At 32.3% G+C, this 17,969-nt stretch overlaps 1 protein-coding gene across 1 annotated transcript; it reads left to right on the forward strand.

Moving 5' to 3' along the window:
- Positions 1 to 171: 171 nt before the first annotated feature.
- Positions 172 to 17,389, forward strand: LOC138700938 (dehydrogenase/reductase SDR family member 11-like). The gene is made up of 7 exons (XM_069827380.1): positions 172 to 233; positions 5,507 to 5,663; positions 9,034 to 9,202; positions 12,235 to 12,364; positions 14,005 to 14,137; positions 14,817 to 14,960; positions 16,734 to 17,389. Exons 2-7 carry the CDS (start codon positions 5,532 to 5,534, stop codon positions 16,773 to 16,775), a joined length of 750 nt encoding a protein of 249 aa, XP_069683481.1. The 5' UTR covers positions 172 to 233; positions 5,507 to 5,531; the 3' UTR covers positions 16,776 to 17,389.
- The last annotated feature ends 580 nt before the right edge of the window (positions 17,390 to 17,969 follow it).

Consider the following 17,969-nt stretch of genomic DNA (forward strand, 5'->3'; position numbering starts at 1 on the left):
ATCTCATGCCAGTTCTGCAGAGATTGATGGAAGGCCAGAGATAGTGTAAAGATATCAGATCACAAAGACATCAGATTTAACGGCTAGTCACCATTTGACGTCACTTCCATATATCCACAACAATAACCAATCACAGTTCAATAACTGCAGATTTTTATCTGCAAGAGTATAAAATGAAAATCTCCGATGCGTTCTTCATAGCAGCAACAGCTATTCCAGAACTTCAGTCGTAGGTAAGAATGGCAATTGTATACACACTTAATAGTCAAAATCACTAGAGTTCGATATCCTGCACACGAAGTAAGATTTATAGTAGAGCCATATTGTAATGACACTGATTTCATGACAGAAATTTTGTTTGTTCTATCTACTGGAGTTTGTGACGACGGAAAAGAATTGATTTCGCGACTTTTACCAAAAGCATTTCTTGATAGCGAAAAAATGATTTTAATAACTCTAGCTGTCTGTCTGTCCGTCCGCCTGTATACAGTATTTTTTTCAGAACTAGGCTGCTACTGGATGGAGTTTGATCATACAATAATAATAAAAGTAATAATACATTATGACCATTATTATTATTTATTATCATTGTTATTATTACTATAATAATAATTATTACTACAAACACTATAATTATTACCAATATAATTAATATTATCATTATTTTCGAAAACATCATTATTAATATTATCATTATCATTGTCATTAGTATCATTACTGTTATAATTCAATAGAATTTTTCGTCACTATCATCGTTGCAATTATTATTATTATTATTACTATTATTATTATAAGTATTATATTATTATAGTCATTATCATAATTATTACTACATCACGATAATTATTAACAATATCATTAATATTATCAATATATTCAATACTACCTTTATTATCATTATCATTATCACTATTATAAATATTGTAATCATTATTATTATCTTAAATATTTTATTATCATTATCATTATTACTATTATTATTATATTATCATAATAATTATCATAATTATTACTATAATTATTAACAATATCATTAATATTATCAATATTTTCAATACAACCTTACTTACTTACTTACAAATGGCTTTTAAGGAACCCGAAGGTTCATTGCCGCCCTCACATAAGCCCGCCATCGGTCCCTATCCTGTGCAAGATTAAGCCAGTCTCTATCATCATACCCCACCTCCCTCAAATCCATTTTAATATTATCCTCCCATCTACGTCTCGGCCTCCCTAAAGGTCTTTTTCCCTCCGGTCTCCCAACTAAAACTCTATATGCATTTCTGGATTCGCCCATACGTGCTACATGCCCTGCCCATCTCAAACGTCTGGATTTCAAGTTCCTAATTATGTCAGGTGAAGAATACAATGCGTGCAGTTCTGTGTTGTGTAACTTTCTCCATTCTCCTGTAACTTCATCCCGCTTAGCCCCAAATATTTTCCTAAGAACCTTATTCTCAAACACCCTTAACCTATGTTCCTCTCTCAGAGTGAGAGTCCAAGTTTCACAGCCATATAGAAGAACCGGTAATATAACTGTTTTATAAATTCTAACTTTCAGATTTTTGGACAGCACACTGGATGATAAGAGCTTCTCAACCGAATAATAACAGGCATTTCCCATATTTATTCTGCGTTTAATTTCCTCCCGAGTGTCATTTATATTTCTTACTGTTACTCCAAGATATTTGAATTTTTCCACCTCTTCGAAGGATAAATCTCCAATATTTATATTTCCATTTCGTACAATATTTGTTGGGCGAAGGGCTAACAACCCATCACCGTAAAAAAACAGCTTGTTACGAATTTCTACAGTAAGTTTCAATACAACCATTATTAAAATTATCATTATCACTGTTATTATAAATATTGTAATCATTATTATTATTATTATTATTATTATTATTATTATCTTAAACATTTTATCATCATTATTATTATTACTATTATCATTATATTATTATAACCATTATGTATATGTGTTGTAAATTTTATTATGTATTGTAAATTTTATTGTGTATTGCTTATCATTTTAACTGTGTATTGTTAATATTGTATATACCACTGCCACCGGGTGCTTGCCCACTTGCAGTGTAAATAAATACATACATACATACATTATCATAATTATTATTACAATTACTATAATTATTAACAATATCATTAATATTATCACTATATTCAATACTACCATTATTAATATTATCATTAGCATTATTACTGTTATTATAAATATTGTAATCATTATTATTATTATCTTAAGCATTTTTATTATCATTATTATTACTATTATTATATTAGTATAACCATTATCATCATTATGACTACAATTACTATAATTATTAACAATATCATTAATATTATCAATATTTTCAATAGTACCATTATTACTGTTAATATTATTATTATTATTATTATTATTATTATTATTATTATTATTATTATTATTATTTTCGATGGTTATCAACATTATGATCATTATAATTATTGTCTTAATCATTTTATTATCTTTGTTATCGTTAACATTATTATCATTATTTTCATCAGTATCATTATCAGTATTATAATGATCCTTATTATCATCATTTCACCGGTCGAAAAAATAAACACAGAAACAAACGAGCATGTGGTTGAGATTTCGTCATTGTTTCATTGAAAGCAGTTCTCTGTAGCGAAATAACGGCAAGCTATGAAGGTACAGATTTGAGAAACTATTTCAAAATGGCGAACAAATTAACGCAGAGTCATTAAAGAATAGTATTTCTCAAGTTATAAAATTTTTCCATGGAAAATAATTATTTTTCAACGACCTCTTACGACTTCTTGGTCAATTTGTAAGTCTAGGCGGTAGATCTGATTATGTATGGACAATCATACAATTCAGACTTAAGTCTTTGCGAGTATGAGGCCCTTTAGAAGCACACAGAATTTGTTTTAATGCTTCATAAAACTTTAAATCATATTCTGTTGTCATTTTACTTCCTTTTTGTGCTAGTCTAAAGAAAAATATTTCGACGTTAAATGAAATTTCGAAGCTTTCAAAAAACAACGCATTTTCTTAAAAGATGGAAGTTTATTTAATAAGAATATTCAATACGCCCGTTAAATAACAATATTCCTTTATACTAGTAAGAGAATATTTCTTGTATACATGATATCTTATAATATGTAATTTGTCATGAAGTCGAATCTTTCAGCTTCTTTGTAATCGCCGAATGACTTGCAAAACTTTATCTTTAAAATGCATAAAAACTTAACATCTAATAAATTGATATCTGATAAACGTTCTGATAAGGAATGAGGAAAACAACTGCTTATTATGCATTTTGAAACGTATTACATAATAGTTTAAAGGGACAGAAATGTGGATTATCTCCAGACCTTGATAGCACTGAATAGATTAGCTATACGAAGCATCTTGAAACACTACAGCTATTCGCCAATGCTTGTGAACTGAATAAAATGCAACATACGTTTTGACTTTTGTCTGTAAACCTACTACCATAGCAACGAGAACTAAACATTTTATAGACGAGCACATCGCAAAGCTTTAAGAAAACAAATGACATTTGATTTTGTGTAGACGTATGCAGAGAGTATTAAAAAAATAAGCTTGGGATTTCAGACTGTTTTCAGGGACTCATAGGGAAACAAAAGACAGACAGTACCTACGTACAGAAGAAGTTAATCTTTATATTTTATTGAAATAAAAGAAGAGCGTTTTATAATGTAATAGCGGTGTATATGTTAACGAGATTTTTTATTTTACTCTTATGGCCGGTTTTTCCAAGTATTGTTAGAAAATTTAACGACTGTTAAGCTCTAAACAGTTTGTTAATTAATAAAATTGCATGTTTTCAACACCGGTTCGGTTTAACAGGTTGTTAACAGTTTGTTAATTTTAAATGTAGGATTTCGGGCAGTTAACTCGTTTAACAGTTAGTTAAATATGGCCGATGTCTCCACAGCTGTTCGAACAGAAGTTGCGAAATTAATATTTTGTGTCTCTCTGTAGGGAATGTTTAGCATATGACTGGTAATATAACATTTAAAAAATACTTTGGACTGTTTAAATACATCAGTGTTATTTTATTTCTTTCGTATTTCGTATCCATAATAGCAATGAGGAAATATAACCTTACTTTGTAATTATTATTCAGCACGTCACCTACAACTTTCATTTGTCAACTGCTTGTTTATGGAGCATAACCTACTATAACAGGTTGTCATTTTATGCAAGTTTCATGACTCACTCTATAATATAGAATTTAAAGATTAATTTTAGCCAATCAAAAATTGTCTTACATGTGTAGAATCATTACCAACTGCTGTTGAGTAGTTAAAATAGTGCTAACAGACGTTATAGCTTAGATCATATATACCCAGATAGGTCGGTCTTATTGGCTTTGAGGTTAACAACTTTTGCCAGGTTTACTACGCTGCCATCTAGTTGTTACATAAGAAGTCACGTCATAATTCCCATTTAAATTGCATTAGCGGCTGTACTGCCATCCCGTGTTCGTTTACGGCGGACGGGTGGCGATCCTGGCGGTTATTCTCTTCAAAGTGCTGCCGATTTTAACATAACGATGAGTTATCTGTTACATATATATGATCTAGGGTTATAGTTAAGTGTTGGTTATCTCAAACAAAATTATGTTGAACAAATGGAAAATACATTAACAAAGCGTTAAAAATAAACAGACTGTTAATTTAACATTCGTTAAGCAAAATTAAACATTACTTGGACAAACTGGCCATTAACTTTTCGAAATAATTCTCAACATCCAGGCCGCAACAATAGCAATTATTGACCACAGCCTTCTTTAATGTCGATATCGTTATGATGAATGTAAATTCCATACGTATTTTAATGGCCGTCTATGTACATTGACGTTGAGTACAAATTCAAGGTAATTTTTATGTCCCAGCAGATTTTTGTATTTTCAGGGGGGCTTTGGAAAATAAAATAAATTCAGAACGTACGAGTATTATATAGGCCTACACTGTTTTTATTTCTACAATCATAACAGTGTTCAGCATGTTTGTCTAGGCTTTGTGTGATTTATTTAATGACAGATCAAAGTTATTTTGCAAACTATCATATCATATACGCATGGACGCATCAAGGACGTGGGAAGCAGGGCTTCCATTGACTATGATAGCAAATATTGTCCAGCGAAACCTAGAAACTGTAAAATACTGAAAAAGGAGTTTTAAAAAACATGGGGAAGAAGGTTTAAAACGTGATAGAAGACAGGTCAGCCAAAGAAAACTACTCCATTTCCTAATTAAGTTCAATTTTTATTTTATTTTAATTTAAAATTATTTTATTATGTTCATGCGACGGTAATCTGGTATATGGAAAGTTGAAAGTAACGTTTCAATTCTTACCGTCATTGTTATGTTATTTTTTGTTGGTAATTATATCATTTTAAAATTGTATAACGTTTAAATGTATCTACGTTACAATAATAATTACAAATATGTAACTTTTGTGTCTCAGATTCAGCTATTTTGTCTTATTCAACATGGAACGTTGGTCGGGACGCGTCGCCATGGTAACTGGAGCCAGCGCTGGTATCGGGGCAGCCATTGCTGTTGATCTGGTTCAGAAAGGACTTAAAGTCGTTGCGGTGGCCAGAAGAGTGGATAAAATTAAGGTACGCTCATCTACAGCTCAAAGTGGACCACAAGAAAGTTTTCACATTCAATCATTACTCCGAAAGTACGGTATCATCTCTCACAAGCAAACATTCTGATGGGGAGCAGATAAAAAAGTTATTTTCTTTCACCATGTCAGTAAAATCAAAAAAAGTACTTATACAAATTTTGGCCACTCGACCGCAATTACGAGGGCCGTAAAAAAATATGTTCGCCATGGGCCGTTAACAGAAAGAAAACACAATTTCATTGGAAAAAAATTTATTGAAACAGACACAGCAATTGTTAAGCTATTTTTTTAACATATTCCCCCCTAGAACTGAAACATTTTTTATATCATGGAATCGACAGAGAGGTGCAGACGGCTGTCAAACCCTGGTTCCGAACCCAGGCAGCTGACTTCTACGATACAAAGATACAAAAATTGATCCCATGGTATGACAAATGTCTCAATTCCAGTGGGGGATATGTTGACAAATAGCACAACAATTCCTGTAACTGTTTCAATAAATATTTCTATGCAATTGTGGTTTTTTTCTGTAAACGGCCCAAGGGAAAATTACTTTCTGGACAGCCTGTTAATTGCATTCGAGTGGCCAAAATTTGTATAGCACATCTTTTGACATTATTAACATGGTGGAAGAAAAAAAATTGAACTTTTTTATCTGCCCTCATCAGAATGTTTGCTTGACAGATGCTTCAATTGAATCTGTATAAATCATATCTTATCTGACAAACAAAACGAAGATTAAAATATCTTAATGAAACTGTTACTGCACGTTTTTAAGGATAAACTCTACAATTAGTACCTCAAATTACAAATCAACAAGATTCAGTTTTTCTTATTTTAAAATTATTATTTTTACTACAAAAAGTTCTCAATAAATGCCTGAACATGATTGGTTTTGAATTGTCAGAAATATTGTTTACCACAAAATATAAAAATGTAAAGTCACATATCAAACAATATGAGGGAAACGTGTACCGAAATATGTGTAGGGGAGAGTCGGGTAGTATCGGACATTGCGTTTCTTTCATCTATCACCATATGGTAGTACCTGAATGGCATGGTTACGTTTCTCTATGCGACATCACAGAAACGTAACCATGTCAACCAGGTACTATTATCGTGTGCTAGATGAAAGAAACTGACTGTCCGATATTACCCGATGTCCGATACTACCCGACTCTCCCCTAAACAAAAATAAAAATCTCGTCTGAACTAATATACATTTTGTGAAACTTCATGCATGCTTAGGGTAAGGTTACCGGATGTCTCCGTCTTCCGCGGACGGTCACCGAATTTTGCTCTTTGTTCCCGAACAAAATTCGTCCCTGAAATGTCCCCGAATTTAATAATTTGTCCTCGGATATCCCTGGATTTTCAGCGTTAATTATAATTGTATGAAAAGTTGTTGAATATCTCTCAACCACAAGATAAGATACCTACGGATTGTATATTGTTGATATCTTCTCCAAAAAAAAATAATCTTAAGAGACAGTTCATTATTTTTTCTTCAAACGTAGATGATCTTGAACTGGACGAAATAATTTTCTGATTAAATTTATTCCTTGAAGAAATATATGGCTTCAGAGAGCCGAATGAAGAAAATACTGATCTTTGCTCAAAATTAAGTGAACATTTTTAATTTTTCTCTGAGAAAATGATTTCCTGTACACAACTGCAGAAGTTGATTGAAGTATCTTTGTCTTCCTGGATGTAATGCTCCAGTGAACATGATATGGATATCCCAAAAATTCAGAATGAGTTTAGAAACTGCTCCAGACAGGATGTTGCTGCAAAATTGTTGATCCAGAGAAGATGTTCTTAAAAAAATTCACTCTGATGAAAATATCAGTAGTTCAAATAATAATTAAGTTTAATGGATAGTTATGTTATGTAAACAAAATGAGTATTTTAATCCATTAAAACGTGTAAAAGTAATACAAGTGAATAGCAAACTAAAATAAATGTTAAAAGTAGTTTTTTTTTCATATCTGTCCTGGAAAAAGTGTGAAAAAAAATCTGGTAACCCTACTTTAGGTTGCCGTAATTCTGCATACAAGAATATGGACATTAAAAAGAAAATAATAAGACTGTAAAAATTATTGCTTACTATTTGCATAAAAAATATTAAGTTTGATCCAAAAATCTAGACGTTCACGAGGAAGTTCATTGTATTGCTGATGGTGGGAGCAATCGTAGGATCGATATCATAGCTATAAATAGGAATAAACAGACAGCCGAAATAATTGATCCTGCGATCAGATATGAAATCTCAGCCACTCAACCATTTGAAGTGAACGAAGAGAAAAACAAAATCTACGAGCCCAAGATTCAGTACCTATCGGCGAAATACAACATAGAAAAAATCACAGTTACCGGTCTCTTCTTCGGAGCGAGAGGCACCATTCCGAAAGCATTTGTAAAGTGGAGGGAAAAATACAAGCTGACGAGAGATCTTCAAGATGCCATCGTCACCACCATTATAAAATTTTCTGTAGCGATATTTCGTCAGCATCTTTATGGTGTACATTCAATTTAAAATATATTTGGTTCTATTTTTCTTCTTATGTCTTAATTTTGTCTGAAACATGTTTATATAATGTATGCTCGACCATGCCGAAATGTAGTAATTATACACCTGGTAGCAGACCTTTAATGCATGTCATTAAAGTACACCTACTCATTAAAGGTCAGGTCTTTCAGCCAGTGACGACTCAGGTTACAACTGTTCAGCCAATGACAGGTCAGCTTTCTACCGTTATAAAACCGCAAGTATCGATTATTCTCGGATATGCAATCGAAAGAGAATTAGCGAAAAGTCACGGAGGCTGGAAATCCAATACTGTCACAGAAGGTTTTGTTCTGTTACTATACTAATTAGCGTTAATTGTAAATAATATTCAAATAAATTCAATTTGTCATCTCGTTTTTCAATGTATAATTTAATTTGAATGTTATCTCTGTAGGTTCTTATGGCCTAGCAAGGTCAATGTGGACATCTGTTCCTCGAAAAAAATCAATACTTTCGCGTCTGCACACATCTCACAACATACGCTTGCGCTCGTTTCATAAATATCCATACTCGCTTCTTAATTACTATCATTATAGGCCCGTTGCATAATGTATTATTTTCATTTCAAATTTTATTGTGAGCTATAATGTGTCGCAGGGCAAACCCAAAATATTGGGTCAGACCAATATATTAAAATTATATTGTTGTAAAGTTTCATTCAATTATCTTTTAGTGCTTAATATACAAAGGCTTGCAATATTCGGGTTTTCAAGCACTGTAAACGGTCCTTAAGTGCTCAGTGTCCTTAAGCAAGATGTGGAATACAAGCTGTGAACTTCTCTTTGTTCAGGTTCTGGAGGACCAAGTGAAGTCAGCGCCTGGCAAGCTGTATTGTCTCAAATGTGACGTCAGCGACGAGGAGGATATCAAGGCAACCTTTCAGTGGGTCAGGGACAATCTCGGAGGTGTCGACGTACTTGTTAACAATGCGGGAGCAGACAGCAAAAACACTCTGATGGGTGAGTGTTTTCCCGACATGACACTTCTACACTAATCTATGTTTTGTGAAACTTCATTTGTATGCGCTCCTGCCAAAATTCTGGATACAATTTTTTTACACTTATTTACATTCATTCCCGAACTTGTACAATCAATGACTCTGTGACCAGAATTAATGAAGATCTAGCATCTGTAGCTCAATGGGCGCAAAAATTTGGACTCAGACTAAACCCAGACAAATCACAAGCTATAATAATGGGCCACCAACGAGCATTAAACAAAATAGATCTAGCCACTGTATCAAATACAAAAATAAATAATACTACAATTACATATAGTAAGACAGTAAAAAATTTAGGGGTATATTTAGATTCAAATTTAAATTTTCAAAGTCAAGTGACCTACATATGTAAGAAAACTTTTTCCATAATTCATTCCCTCAAACACTCAACCAATGTTTTACCTCTCAGCCTTAAAAAGAACCTGATCCAAACTTTAGTGATGCCCCACTTCGATTATTGCGATTCTTTATTCACGAATCTAAATACTGATCTTGCCCATAGACTACAGCGTGTTCACAATATCTGCGTTCGTTTCGTTTGTAACATTAGAAAATTCGATCATGTAACACCGTCACTAGAATTGTTGTCTTGGAGTCCACTTAAAGAAAGAAGATTCTTCAACTCTCTCTTATTACTATTTAAAATCATCCACACCTCCACACCCTCTTACCTAGCATCTCGTTTTGTTTACCTTTCACTACATCGAACCCGGAACATGTACCTTCTCTCTATTCCTCTGCACAGAACATCCCTATACTCATCATCTTTCAGCATATCTATTCCACGCCTCTGGAATTCTCTCCCTGACCACGTCAGAGACTGTCGGACAATATCAAAATTCAAATTTAAATTAAAAAATCACATTCTAGTTCGTGGAATTGTTTGTTGAACACATGTCGGGTTACGCAACTTCACCTTAACCCATGACATATAGTAAATATTGTAACTATGCTGTTGTAAAATTGAAAATTAATATGTAATGTATTTATTATTATTATTATTATTATTATTATTATTATTATTATTATTATTATTATTATTATTATTATTATTATTGCTACTATTATTATTATTATTATTATTATTATTATTATTATTACTATTATTATTATTGTCAGTTATCAATAACATCATTGCTATCTCTGTTTTCTTTCTCTTCGTTGTATTAGCTCGATGAGAGCTCTATAATGTACTTTTGACTCTGTTGACCCTCTATAGGGCTTTAACTTAATTTGTATAATTTTCATCAGTGTTTGTATTTCTTTTTTGTATTTATATGTGCTATCTGGTAGGATGGAAGAGAAGGCCTTATGGCCTTAATCCTGTCAGATTAAATAAATTATTATTATTATTATTATTATTATTATTATTATTATTATTATTATTATTATTATTATATTTCTTCATCATCATCCTCCTGTCAAGTATTAGGGCCCTCGGCCTGTTACCCATCTTTTCCTTGGTCTTTCCACATTTCTTCTACCTAAAGATTGATAATTCAAGGCTATTTTCAGGATACGGATCCTTCCATTCTATGCAAATGGTCTCTCCAATTTCGCCTGTATTGTAAAATTGTATCATTCACTGCATATATATTCAGTTCATCTCTTATTTGGTATTTTATCTCTTCTAGTGCATCCTCTGACGCCCTTAAGAATTTAATTTCTGCTGTTTGGATTCGGTTTTTATATCTTTTTTCTGTGAATCCATGATTCACTTCCATATGAAGAGTCCACTGCAAGAATGATGGATGTCACCTACATTTTGCAGGAGAAGGAATTGAAAGTTTGAAATGCTTAGCGCTCAAAGGTTAACTGTGATTTTGCGATCATTACTGGACAATGACTATCAGTGTCAATGCCATATAACTCTCTATGTACATTCTATATGTCTTAAGCTATGCATTGACAGTCTTGGTTCATTTTCGACAAGAAAGTGACATCCATCATTCTTGCAGTGGACTATTCATATAAGAGGGTTGGTACAGCCATTATCTTATAAAATTGTAATTGTCTGTCTCTTCGTGTAGTTTTCAGAGTTATGATTCTTCCACACATCATTCCCTACCTCTCTCTAGATCTCTAGATCTTGATCATATTTATAACTAATATCGCTTCCTAAATTGTTGAAATGCAGTACCTGTTCTATTGTCTTGTTATTTAGGACAATTAACTTCTTAGAGATTTTATTTATATTATTCTAAATAAGAACTCAAATATTGTACATAACCTTGTTTGGCACAATATAAAAGTACAGATATTGGGCTCAAAAAGACAGACAGTAAACACTGATCTCTCTGTCTCAATGAAGGTTAAAATTCGTCCGTCCTGTTTCATAGTCCATTAAAATAAGTTAATTCAGTTGACATTCATGCTATCGTAAGTTCTTATGTACCTTCAATATATAACAATAACTTATGTGATTTACAAACACGCTCAAGATAAAACAGACATCAACATAAATTTAAATTAAATAAAAAAATTAAATTTAGACTAGGAAATTGTATTCACATTGACATGTATACTATAATAAAATACAAATAAATTGAATAATTAAAGGAAGAAAATTTCATCTAATTAAGGACTCGGGGAAGGGTGCAAGAATAACCGCGATGAACAGCGATACCAATGCGCTGATGTAGGTATTGACTGCTTCGATGGTCCCCAGAAAGCTGCACTAAACTTCTGCCTATGGTGGAGATGAGAGCTTTGGCTTCACTACACCATGATCCAAACGTTTCAACCGCAAAAGGGACAAAAATACAATTATCTGCAAGATGTTTATATTTATGGTGTTTGCTCACAGCGGCACTTTCTGCTGCAGATCCTGGTGTCTTAGAGGTTGAAGGGGCCAGTGTATCCACACATGTGGAATCCCAAATTAAGGATTTAGAGATTATTTCCTATAAAGGCTTTTTGTTTTGATTTTTATTCATTATTTACCTTTATTATTTACATGAATAATTTACAAGCAATTAACTGCTGTTACAGAGGGACCAGCAGAGAACTGGAGAACTATCATGAATCTAAATGTCCTGGGTTTGAGCATCTGCACGAAAGAAGCCATTCAGTGCATGAAATCTCGCGGCGTTGACGATGGACACATCATCCATATTGGCAGGTTGGTAAACAACACCAAATGCTGTCAGAATTAAAACATGCGAGAAAATGATAATGTTGAAATCGTTCCAAAACTTCCAGATATGAATCAGGTTAATACTTTTTTTTTCTGTTAGAATAGAATCCAAGTAATCATACCAAAAATTACTTTATTGTATAAAATTAGTAATTTATGTAAATAGTGTAGCTATAATCTTGATAATTACGGCACGAGGCTAATTTTGAAGATTATACACGTGTTACAATCAAAATTTTATGTTATTCTAGCATTGAAATATGTAAAAAAAAAAAACTATTAGGGGAATAGTGGGTACAGTGAGACACAAAATATTAAGACATAATATGTATACAAGAGAAATTTCAAGTATTTTTAAAATGAAGTGCAACAGAAATATACATTAAAACATGGAGTACAATAATACATAAACAGAAATGTTAATATATAAAGGACATAATATACAATGACTGTTTGTAAGAAAAATGCAAATGTCTCACTGTTCCCATTCAGGAGGGTACAGTGAGACACCACAGTGTCTATTAACGGACATTGAAATGATTTACATTTATTTCAAAAGAAACGAAAGCTTGCTGTCTCTTTATCTTGACATGTTCTGTAGACTTATTTAGAATCATTTTGATGTCTGACTTCGAAACCATAGAAACATCTGAACATTTGGAAAAGTGAATTTTCCATGACTTTTCAAACTTTTGCTAAAAAATAAAATGCATTTTTGGTGACAACAAAGCTTATAATTATAAGAATTTAATTTAATTCTTCATTATTTTTAATATATTTTTTTAAATTTTGTGAATCATTATTTATTTAAGAAACCTTTAAAATGTAATGTATCCATTATTTTAAGCTATAGTTCCTAAATTGGTTACTATTATGTTCATTTTTAATGTTAGTTACCGGTAAATGTAATATAATTACAGTTTATTTTTGCAAATCATTGGTAAATGGGAACAGTGAGACGTCTCAGTGTACCCTTCAATGGCATGTCTCACTGTTCCCTTTACGCATAGTTCGTTTAAAAATGGCACCATCACTTCAAAATCGAAACAAGAAAGACGAAACTTTGAAAAACATAACGTCAAATACCATAGTATTAGGTAACAAAACATTCATATTTCTATTTAATTTGTATATCTAATATAATCTTCATTAAACACAAGCCAAAATTTTACTTCTAGAGTGAAAAATTACGAATTATTTTTTCATCACTCACCTTTATAACTAGAATCAAATCGAGTATGAAAATACTATTACTTTACTCATGCAACATACAACTGAACATAAAAATTTACCATCTAATTAAAAATCTCACTGTTCTCCCTGTCTCACTGTACCCACTTCTCCCCTATAAAATTGGCTTAATATATTGCATGGTTGCTAAGTAACCGTTTCCAAGACAATGTTATTTTGGTGTTGTTTTCAAGCTTTTTCTTAAAGGTACGTTGCATAAAATTTTATTGTGAAGGCGGTGATGACATCATAGAATACTAGTTGCTAGGTAACCTTTTCTGGCACCAGTGCCGGAATTAGAACAATTGTGCAAGATTTATAGCGTCATAACAAGCTTGTTTTAATGCTACAATTGCAGAAACGTAATTTCTAGACAGAATTATTTTGCGTTTCAGTATTTTGGGGCATATCGTCCCCCCTGAGGACCATCCTTTCCGCATGTACTCCGCATCCAAGCACGCCGTGAGAGCTCTCACCGAGGGGCTTCGTAGAGAACTAGTCAACCAGAAGTCCAAGATTCGAGTCACTGTAAGTACGATAACGTGAATCATACAATATTTCAAAACCTAGGAACGTTACACTAGGCAAGAATGTGTTTTTATTACATTTGGTTTATGTCGTGAAAACCAACAAAATCGTACAAATCGTGACGGATAATATATATTTTAGAAACAAGCCTATATTATATTACAACTCTAGGAACATTGTCTATATTTGACTTAAGCAATAATATGTGGCGCGGTAGACCGACTAGTCAACTGCTAGTCTTACGTACGCCTCAGAAGAGGTGAACGATCATCCAATCGGTATGAAGGTATCGTGTGGTTAACAAGATGATAGTTTTCGTAAGCGAATTTTGCTACCTACTGTAGCTCTCCAAATTCATCACGATGACGATGCCGGGTGGGCATCGGTTCCATATAGTGGTCGAAATTTCATGAAAAAATTCCTTCTCTATGAGTAGTTGAACCAGAGCTCATTCCATAACGCGAGTGACACATGTGGCAGCCATGGTTAAAAATATCGCGATGGGCATCCTAAAACTCGTTCTAAATAAGTTTAACTGTAAGCTGATGCTGTGAATTCAACGGCCATGATTAAAAATCACCACTGTAGGCATTTTTACTGTCTTGCTGCACTAAGACAAATACGCATAGCTGCCATGAATAATAAACACTGCTGTAGCCTTACTCACATGTTGTTGCAGTGTGTGAGTCCGGGGGTCGTGAGGACCGAGTTTCTGGAGGCGGCAAAGGCCAGCGACATATTCTACGACAAAGTGCCCTGCCTTCAAGGCCAGGATGTCGCTGACGCAGTGGCGTATGCGTTGGCAACTCCACCACACGTGCAGGTGCGTATCCTGGAACATAAGGAATAGACGGGATGATAAATACACTCGTTTTAAATTACTATAGTCCTACAATAATACTTTGGTGAACACTGTCAAGGAAGCTATGATCAACAGACTTTTATCCTAGCTCTTTCCAAACCCTACCAAATGTCTTATCATAATCATAATCAATAATATATTAAATAATAATAATAAGTTTATTTTCATAAAAAGATAGTAAAAAAATAAAATAATAAAAATAATATAAACTGCCTCCGTGGTCTGTTGGTTAGCATGCTGGCTTCCAGATCAGGGGTCCCGGGTTCGATTCCCGGGTTCGCCTATCAGTGAATTTTTCTTGAAGAAGAATAATTCCCTCGGTGTCTAGAGTCTGGAAATTTGTATGAATGTGAGTGTGATTGTGAGTGTGCCGGGTTAATATTAATTAACCAATCATCACAAATATAAAAATGCATCAGGACTGTCGCTGGGCAGTAACCTGAACACACGTTTCAGCGTCACATTGTTGACAAGTAACTCCATCTGTCAGCACAACCATAAAGCATCTAATCGATGCTATAGAATTACTAACAACGAAAATAAATAAATAAATAAATAAATAAATAAATAAATAAATAATAATAATAATAATAATAATAATACAATGAAACTGTGAATATACAAAAGTCTAGCACTCCTCTGAAAGAGAAAGAGAGTGATCTCGTGGTCAGGAGAAGATTCGTAAATAATAAAGTTACATGCATAAATTATATAAAATAACATCTAAATATCAATAATTACTCATAAATTGTTTACATATATTTTTTAAATCTTAAAACTGCTGGAGTTTAAATTGATGTATTACTTTATTAATTTGTCATAAATTCTAGAGTCGATATTAATACTATGGTCGAAAGCAGTGCTCGTTAAACACTTGAGTTCAAACATATTGCACCCATGTCTTTGGTTTTGTATTTGTGAGTACATGATCTGAAATATGTGTGATTTTTGTGTATAAAATTTAATGATGCATTGATATAAATTTTATATATTTTCAAGAATTTAAATTCTAAATACAATTTTTTGGTAGGATAATCAATAGGTTTTTCTACACATATTTTAATTAATCTTCTTTGTAATAACCTAAATCTAGTTGATTAAGGTTAGTTTTATTCCTAATATTCCACACTGAATTTTAGACTGAAATAAAGCAAAGTAAACTATACGTAGTACATGTGTTAATTTCATAACTGAACAAAACAATATATAATTTTACGTAATTTGTTACACAGATAGTAAGTTGATATGTTTGTCCCATTTCAAGTGTCATATAACAATATTTAAAACGTTATTTATAACACATTAATAAACATTTTAGTATTAATTTTCTAAATTCTAAATCACAAACATTTTCTATTAATTTAAAAACCTCTAGAGTTCAAAATTTCAGTATTAAGTGAAGATTTTGAATATTTAATTACTTTAGACAAATCGTTAATAATAGTGAGCCAAGAATTGAACCTTGAGGTACTCCGGAATTAACACTGCTAAAACTATATGACTTAGATACCTTTTAAATTGTCATATAGGCGTTAAATTGGAATGTGTCTAAATAATTTGGTCTTCCACTTGGAAATCACATAGCAATCATATTAAAAAATGAAGCAAGATTTCCAAGATAACTTATTATTATTATTATTATTATTATTATTATTATTATTATTATTATTATTATTATTATTATTATTATCATCATCATCATCATAATTTTTACTGAATTCATATGCATTTCAGATCCACGAAATCATAATTAAACCGGTCGGAGAGATGGTATAGTTCAAAACATCGAAGCGAAGACTTCGTTCTGCAGAGACGATATTAAAATTTAATTGATTTTATTTGCAGTAAGAACAGACTGTAGTCTGGGGTATTACAGATGGTGTAAAAAATATCGACCCATTTTAATATAAACATGAGACAGGGCACATCATAAGATTTTTAAATAACTCAGTAACCATAGTAACATAAAGAAAATTGACAGAAATAGTATGTAGGCTTATTTACACGTATTACTAAGACTTTGTAATACTATTCAGATTTTTTGACATGTTCCATATTCTAGCTGTGAAGCGATGTACGAATACCATGGAATGTAAATAAATACAATACAACGGACATCAAGAGCTTTTGTAAAACTTGTGTTACAAGAATTTTATGTTATGAAGTCACAGAATCAGAGAAAAAGCTCTCAAATTCATTTATTTATGAACACTTCATAGATAATTTACGAAAAATAGCGAGACAGAAGGTTGGTTTTTCATTTGCAGTGCTTTTTATGTGATAATCTGGTGACCAGTTTTGTACACAGTGTATATTACTTACGTGCTAAATTTTCAAAGTAATACCTGTACATAACTTCCATAATGTGTAAATAAATATTTAAAAATTTACTTCATTGAGATGTTATTGCTTGTGAAATACCTATTACCGTTTATTTCTTTACCCAATTCACCAAACTCAGCATGTAAGTTATATTTAGCCAACAGTCCGAAAACTGATTGGAACCTCATAAGTGACACCAATAAAGGCATCACTCATGAGTCAACTAAGCCAGGAGATAATGGGGTAGAATTGCATACATCGCTGACTAGTAACATATTTCACTAATCAGACATGAAATGTGAATATATATATAAACAAAATTAACACATTCATATACCCTTTCTAATTGCATTAACTACAACTTCTCTTACTATGGCAGAAACACATTAAATAGCTATTTATAGTGAATTGTGAATATGTGATATGAATTTCTGAAATTCTCTTGAACAGCATTTCTTTTTAAACATAAAACACAGGGGCTTTTCAAATTGCCCAGAACATCAGATGACATGTGACAGTAATAAGAGGCGAGTTCTTTCGAAAATTGAGCAATCTAATAGGAGGTGATGAACAGACTGGTTGCTTTCCTCGCATTTGTATATGGATTCATTTACATTATTGATTTTGAACCGTTTAAAATATGTTTTT

The sequence above is a fragment of the Periplaneta americana genome, chromosome 6, assembly GCF_040183065.1.
Source record: "Periplaneta americana isolate PAMFEO1 chromosome 6, P.americana_PAMFEO1_priV1, whole genome shotgun sequence".
In the NCBI taxonomy this organism is placed as follows: domain Eukaryota; kingdom Metazoa; phylum Arthropoda; class Insecta; order Blattodea; family Blattidae; genus Periplaneta; species Periplaneta americana.

Bases quoted from the DNA above. Each gene is read 5' to 3' on its own strand.
- LOC138700938 (XM_069827380.1), top strand. From the start codon at position 5,532: ATGGAACGTTGGTCGGGACGCGTCGCCATGGTAACTGGAGCCAGCGCT. The intron at 5,664-9,033 runs GTACGCTCATCT...CTCTTTGTTCAG, and splicing joins GAAGAGTGGATAAAATTAAG to GTTCTGGAGGACCAAGTGAA. The intron at 14,138-14,816 runs GTAAGTACGATA...ATGTTGTTGCAG, and splicing joins AGTCCAAGATTCGAGTCACT to TGTGTGAGTCCGGGGGTCGT.